This window comes from Paramisgurnus dabryanus, chromosome 18 (assembly GCF_030506205.2).
Source record: "Paramisgurnus dabryanus chromosome 18, PD_genome_1.1, whole genome shotgun sequence".
Classification (NCBI taxonomy): Eukaryota; Metazoa; Chordata; class Actinopteri; order Cypriniformes; family Cobitidae; genus Paramisgurnus; species Paramisgurnus dabryanus.
The window spans coordinates 5,001,001-5,008,500 of NC_133354.1; the positions used below are offsets into that span (position 1 = coordinate 5,001,001).

General features: G+C 37.3%; 1 protein-coding gene across 1 annotated transcript in view; it reads right to left on the minus strand.

Moving 5' to 3' along the window:
* The window catches only part of atp8b1 (ATPase phospholipid transporting 8B1), a 41,436-nt gene that overhangs the window by 18,679 nt on the left and 15,257 nt on the right, over positions 1-7,500 (minus strand). The window contains exons 2-4 of the mRNA XM_065243792.2: positions 4,819-5,009; positions 4,539-4,636; positions 1,021-1,134 (exon numbers count right to left, since the gene is read on the minus strand). Of these exons, the coding sequence (XP_065099864.1) occupies positions 1,021-1,134; positions 4,539-4,636; positions 4,819-4,993 (387 nt within the window). The 5' untranslated portion in view covers positions 4,994-5,009. The remainder of the gene's footprint in view (positions 1-1,020; positions 1,135-4,538; positions 4,637-4,818; positions 5,010-7,500) is intronic.

Sequence of the window (7,500 nt, forward strand, 5' to 3'; positions counted from 1 at the left end):
CCTCGGTTACTTAAAGGGCACTTTTTTTAATATGCTCATTTTCCAGCTACTCTAGAGATAAAAATTTGATTTTTACAGTTATGGAATCCATTCAGCTGATCTCTGGGTCTGGTGCTAGCACTTTTAGCAAAGCTTAGCACAATCTTTTAAATCTGATTAGACCATTAGCATCGTGCTAAAAAATAACCAAAGAGTTTTTATATTTTTCCTATTTAAAACTTAACTCTTCTGTAGTTATATTGTGTACTAAGACTGACAGAAAATTAAAAGTTGCGATTTTCTAAGCCGATATGGCTAGGAACTATACTCTCATTCTGGCGTAATAATCAAGGAATGGTATAAAAGGCCGTAACATGGCTGCAGGAGGCGCAATGATATTACGCAGCACCCGAAAATAGTCCCCTTGGTAACTTTCAATAGCAGGTACACGATGTAACTACAGAAGAGTCAAGTTTTAAAGTCTTTAAACTCTTTGGTTATTTTTTAGCGTGATGCTAATGGTCTAATCAGATTCAATGGATTATGCTAAGCTATGCTAAAAGTGCTAGCGCCAGACCCGGAGATCAGCTGAATGGATTCCAAAATGGTAAAAATCGATTGTATAACTCTAGGGGAGCTGGAAAATTAGTTTTTTTTAAAGTGGAGTGTTCCTTTAATACAAATGATGAATAATGAATCTAAAAAGCAAGTTCCATGTGAGAAGTCCACTATATGGAGAAAAATCCTGGAAAGTTTCCTCAAAAAACTTAATTTCTTCTCGGTTTAACAAAGAAAGAAAGACATAGACATCTTGGATGACATGGGGATGAGGAAATAATCAGGATTTGTTTTTTTATGAAAGTGGGGTAATCCTTTAAAAGTACAACAGTAAGTGTAATAATAGATTGCGTTTCTTTTTTGATCATGTAAGCACGTTTCACAACATATTTAAAAGCAATCTATCAAGTACTATACATCATTGTCTCGCTACAGTTTATGTTCGTCAGATGGGTCAGGACTGTGATTTGTTGTGCGTCGTACCTGAAGGATCAACAGACAGAGGAAATAGAGATTGGCCGCTCTTTTAAACTGCTCGTACAGATTCAGAGGGAGAAAAGTGATGACGTTGTATTTGTAGGTCTTGATTGCATTTCCCTTAAAACAGAAAAAACAACTCAGATTAGCAAACTAGTATTCACATCATGCTGCTGTTTTTATTGAGCACATCTGTGTAAAGTTGTAAAAACTCAAAAAATCTAAATATTCTTGTTTCCTGAGCGAAAGATTGAAGGTTCAAAACTTCATCTAACTATTTAAGCAAAGATCTTAAAGCTAAAGACTTATCAAAAGTTTACACACACCTTGCAGAATCTGGAAAATGCTGAAAAGTTTGGATAAAGGAATTTTAAATGTCATGCATTCTGACTTATTTACACAGTTAAAAGAGTTGTAATCCTCATGCAAACAAATGCAAACTGTCAAAAGTATAGCGTGTGACGTACTATTTCTGGGTCAAACTCACGACTCCTCTTTCCTACAAACTTCAGAAAGTTTTTTTGGAACATGGGTACCCCATTGACCCCATATTCCTTTTATGGGCACTTCCCCCTGAAAAGCACGCCCACACGTCAATCAGAGTAAGCATGAAAGAAAAAGTGTGTTTTTGGATGTAAGGAGAAGAACGCTTTGTTCAGCTTTTTCAAGTAAGCCAGGCTCATGGAAACTGGATATAGTTTGTTTAACGCTGGGTTTTGTTGAAATGGGGCGGTCCCAACTAGGTCATGAGTCGCAGGCGGTAAGTAAAACTCCTTCAAATGTCTGTGTTTTGTTGGCAATCGGTGCGTAAGTGCATATAATGTAAATTTTACACAAACATTGTGTAGTGGCAAACTCTGTGTGTTTGTTCTTATTACACTTCTAATTTTTCATCTCACCACTTCTAGGGAATACCGGTGCTTGGGTTTCTTTGACGCGTAAAAGATTGTCTGAACAACGTGGTCCTTGAATTTTGATTATATTTATTTGTTAAACAAATGAAAAGGAACTTAAAGCATAAATTATAGTCTCTTTGTTTGGCTGAGTTGAGTTCATTCAGCATGTTCGCGTTGCACCTGTCACGCTCACGTTGACGTAGTTGATGTTGACGTAATTGACGTGAGCGTGACAGGTGCAATGAATGCAAGCGTGAATTACAAGCGATTGTGGGATAATGTTTTGTGTGTGTCGCTAGAGCTGATCTGTCTTTTATAAAACTAAAGACTCTTTAGAGATATGAAGGATGTAAAAGACCTTTCTCACAGTAACCGGAAATACGTAATCGTCGTGTAAGCGGAGTTCCTGTCAAGCGTCAACACATTAGAAAAACATAAACCCGGGCAAGTTTAAAATGGATCAAAGAGTCTACACAACTTCGTTAACGGATTTGCGAAATATTACATTTGCTGATGTGACACGACTAATGGAGGAAAACTTTTTCCATGAAGCATTAGTCCATAAATTTCTAGGTAAGTAGAGAGCGAGTCTAACTGTTACTGAACTGTTAACTAAAACGACACATTATACGTCTTGCCGGATAGCCTGAATCCACTTCTGACTAACTTCACCATCAACAGGGAATTGATGGAACAGATACGGCTTTTTACATTGCCTTGACTGCGGAGGAAGTAGATTTCCGCGACGATTGCGTATTTCCGGTCATAAATACGGAAGTTGTGAGAAAGGTCTATACTACTCTATAGGTACTCAAGATTAACATAAGATGGGCAGAAACAGCATGTGTTATGTGATCTTTAAGAATCAGGGGTATGTTAACTTTTAAACGGGTTATTTATAGAAACTTTGGTGTTATTCTGTGTTGTAAACTTTCTGTAAACATTTCTCATGTGAAATAACTTGTTCAAGGCAGGACTTAATTAAAAACAAAACCTTTATTTTCAAAATTCCACTTCCTTTTTCAAACTTTACAGCATTTTCAAGATACTGCAAGGTGTAGGTAAACTTTTGATCGCAACTGTAATTTCTGTATACGAGTAATTTGGTGCTACTCTATGATGATGGCGATATAGACAGTCAGTATGGGTTTGCATCACACTGATTTTATGCGCATTTTGAAGTATTGCATAAGAAACAAGTGATCGAAATGGCAAATTCTGATTCTGAATAAAAATCGCTTAATTTGCAAAAAAAGTTTTTATGCGTGCTTGAGGTGTTTTGTGGGACAAAGAGTAAATGTGATTAATGGGAGATGAAAAACGCATTTACCAAATAAATTCTGATGTGGCGAACATTAAACCCACATGACTGATCATCTAGCTGTTTCCACTTTCGTTGTCTTTATCATATATGGTGCTCAATTTAGCCGCAATGCCCTTGCCTGTGTCAAAAATTCTGCATTCCTTCTTCTGTGCACAGCATTCAGTTTGGCAAATACAAGCTGCACTCTTAACTAAATTCAATCCTGTCTCCATTTTCTAAGCATGCCCTGTTTTATGTACTGTTAGATACTAGGTTACCAATACAACCGTTATTCGCTCAAACAACTTGATGAAAATGCACCTATAATTCGCTTTTTTGCGAATTTTAAAAAGATTCGCTTCACGTTTGGATGGAAACCCCAGCTCCATTCACTTGCTGAAAACATCAAGCTTTCTTAACCCAATCAGTTTCCATGAATATAAACTCACATCTCTGAGGATAACATTTTAACCTCAAGACAAAACTTGCCATCTCTAACATGACACCAAACATCTTACATCAGATGACTTTCAGCAGTTTCAAATCAAATAGTAGCAGAAGGATGAAACCATCTGTATTCATGTAAATTAAAAATGTAAATGAGTATAAATGCTTTCGGTTCAGGCTTTAATGAAGGCGGAGCTCTGTGTGTTTAACCGAGTGCATCAGATAAGATGTTGATGAATGACAAACATTAGAAATTAATGTAAAATGACATAATAAAGTATAACGGGATGCCTTATTAGGTCATTCACGACTAAAAACATTTGACAAGAAAAGCGATACTACACTGTTTTCTATTAACATTTGTCTAGAAAACTAAACATTAATCTTGCTTTTGAATAAATATAGTCATTATGAAGTTTCCAGCATATCAAAGCTGTTATGATCATAAATGCAACTATGATTTAGTTTGGTTTCGTTTTCAAAGTCTTGTGATTCAGTTAGATTATTACAATGTTTGTGTTGTAAACAATAAGCTTTAGCAAGTCAGACACACACCCATAGTTAACTTAATCTGATCTTAGTGGTGCAAATCTCCCAAAACTTTCAATTACATCATTATTTTACCCGTATTACTGTCTTTAGTATGAAAAGCTAAAGAGCATTAATGCTGGAAATAGTTTTTTTTGTATCATACAATGCAGGTGAATAGAGATCAGTTGCTAATATCTGGCCGTTTTGCTTAAGGGAACAATTGAGATGGCTCAAAGCTGTCAATCACAGGTCAAGCCACACCCCCTCTGAGCGCTAATGGAAACAACCATCTGTAGCATAGACGCACAGGCCAAAGAGATTTTATAACTGATGGTGGAGATACTTACAGAGTATTTGCTTTTTTTGATGCACAGAAAGACCTTCTTCTGGAATTCTGGTCGTTTGCAGTATTCCCGGTCATTTGCTCGGACGCTCCATCCGGCCTCTGAGGGGTATGATTAAACTAAATTAGCATAAACTACACATCCATATGAATTGTAGTTCTGATCCAAAAACAAAGTTTTGGGAAAGTGGGTAATAAAGTCAAACTTCATGGACTACTTCTGACATTATAAAATGCTCAGCATTACAGAACCAAAACCAGACCGGACCAACTCAAACACTCACCAACAGCAGCAGGTGCCGGTCGGGCTTCTACTCCTGGCTCCTCGGGCAGCTGATCCTGAGTCTGATCCAGCTCATCTTCTAACTCATCATCCGTCTCATCGTCACTGTAGGGCACCACCTCATCGTCCGGCTCCTCCAGGGAATCCTGGGAGTCTGCACGCCTCCGGGTGCTCATCCTGACAGACTACACACTGCAGAGAAAAAAATCCATTGGCATCACCAAACTGAATAACAAGACCAATGTGATGAAGTCATTGACGGGTCAAGGAGATGGTGGCGCCCCAAACTCACGTCATTGGTTGAATGGATGTTGCCCAAACACACAACTTAAACTATATTTGAGGATATATTTTCAGCCTATGGTATATATGGCATCCGTCTGCATATTATTGAGAAAGTGTTCGATCGGAGAAGTGACGCACTTTACTTTCAAACAGGCAAAAGTCCAAAGCACAGAGATTCAATAATCGACAGATTTGCATGTCGTGACGGAGTTTGTCAATGAGCAGCAACATGTGAAAACAATGATTTGCTTTGCTAACAGCATGCAGAGAAGCACACACAGATTTTCCACTGCTTACTGTACACAAAGGCCACTGACCTTTACAAACAAATAATACGCAACCATTATCACATACCTGTACTAGGGCTGGACGGCATACAGAGTTTTGGTCATATATTGCCATTTTTCCATAGAGAAGACAATACAGACTATATGGGTATGGCCTTATATGATCCTCCTTTGCAAAAGAAGCTCACATTTACAAACAGAGAGGAAAACCCTGTCTTTGAATTTAATTTTCATCATACGCAGTTTCAATAAAGGTGATCGTGACTGAGGCTTTGACTTGCATGTAAACATGCATTTCACTTATTGTACAGTAATGTGCAAAAGTCTCAGCCACCATCACCAGCTTTGTTGTTTTAGCGCAGTTTTAATGGCATCAGTCAGTATTTAGTGTTGACCTCTTTTGGCACGAAACACATTTTGAGCTTTTTTGAAAGGACTGAAGTCCTGAAGTCATTCGATTCGAATTAGAAATTAATTTTATTTAGGTTTAAGAGATCCTGCAGCTGCCTGCTATTGTTCAAGTGGAAGGGGAATTTACCCTACTTGACACTTTAGCTTATACTTTTATACTGTTTTTAATACTATATACACATTTCTTGTATTTGGTTCTTCACAGCAATGTCATAGGAGAACCATATTTGGTTCCTTAGAGAACCATTCAGGCAAAAGTTTGTAGAAGAACAATTTCTTTCATTTCTTTTATTACAAAAAAAAAAAAACGTTTCTGTGACAGCATGAGGCACCTTTATTTTTTTTAAATGTGGCGACATTTCAAGGTTCGTTCTTTTCAGATATCTATTGCTCACAAGTAATAACACACGATAACACAATCATTTTGAAAGGTACAGTGTAATTTTACAAAAAAATAACATATCCAGCATTATAATTACAAATGATTAAACCAAATAGTGTGTTTGTGAGATTTGAACGTCTTGTCTTATCTTTTCTTGTATTTTGCATTCAAACGAATAATGCTCTCTAGCACCTCGTTTTTCCAAATGCGTGTTGCAGCTACCGTAGCCGTTATGTAATCACTGATCTCTTTGTCCGTTTCAGCTGGTTCACGTGTTCTGAACGAAAATGCCTTGTGGAAACGCATTGGTAGGCTAGTGCTTTTTGTCCCTCTCTGCTATTATAGTTTATCAATACAGCGGAACGACATGGAAGCCTCCATGGACTTACCCGTTTAATGTAAAGTAAAGAGAATAAATTCTAAGCTTACAAAGAAAAGTCAGATGGCAGAGGTCATTTGAAACCAACGAGGACATATTTATGAATAAAGACACTTATTTTGATTAATAAAACACTTAAAACCTTACTGTCCCTTTAAAATCAAAAGTAAACAGGTTTTCCTCATGGAAGGTCTGTGTTCATTAAAAATGAGCTAATAAAATATTTCAAATGAATATTTAATGCTCCTTACCTTACTTATGAGGTAAATAGCCATGTAATAAGCGGGATAATGTACAGGCAAGCAGGTTGTTATCGAGAAATAAGCCCCTTTCGATGTGATACAAGACCCTTCATTTCGCATCAGGTCCTGAACACACCGCAATAACAACCTGCTGCCTGTACATTATCCCTTACATGTTTATGTTAGTGTAAGGTCATTAATATTTTGCTGATTACCTCAGAATCAGAGTCTGAACTTGACAACCATGAAACATGAACTGTATATCTATAAACTAAAAAAACAACAACTATGACTTTTGTAAGAAGTCTCTTTCTATAGAGCTTGAAAATGATGTTTCTATTAACCCTTTCCTCGCCGTTGATGAGTTAACTCGTCAATTAGGAAAAAACACTTCCCTGCTAATGACGAGTTTTTCCGGCAATCCATAATTCCGCTATTATCCACCAGGTGGTGCTCTTATCAAACTTATAAAACCTGGAAGTATTCCCTTAGGGCAAACAGTAAGAACTCCGTGTATGTTTTGAGGATCGCACTGAATCTGATCTCTATACAAAAAATGCATTTATCTCAGCCTTTTGCTCAAAATTTTGTATTTTTGAAGAAACCTACCCATATTTGAGAGGTGATAAAAGTAGGGCTGGAACGACGCGTCGACGTAGTCGATTACGTCGATTACGTAATTACGTCGATTTGCCGG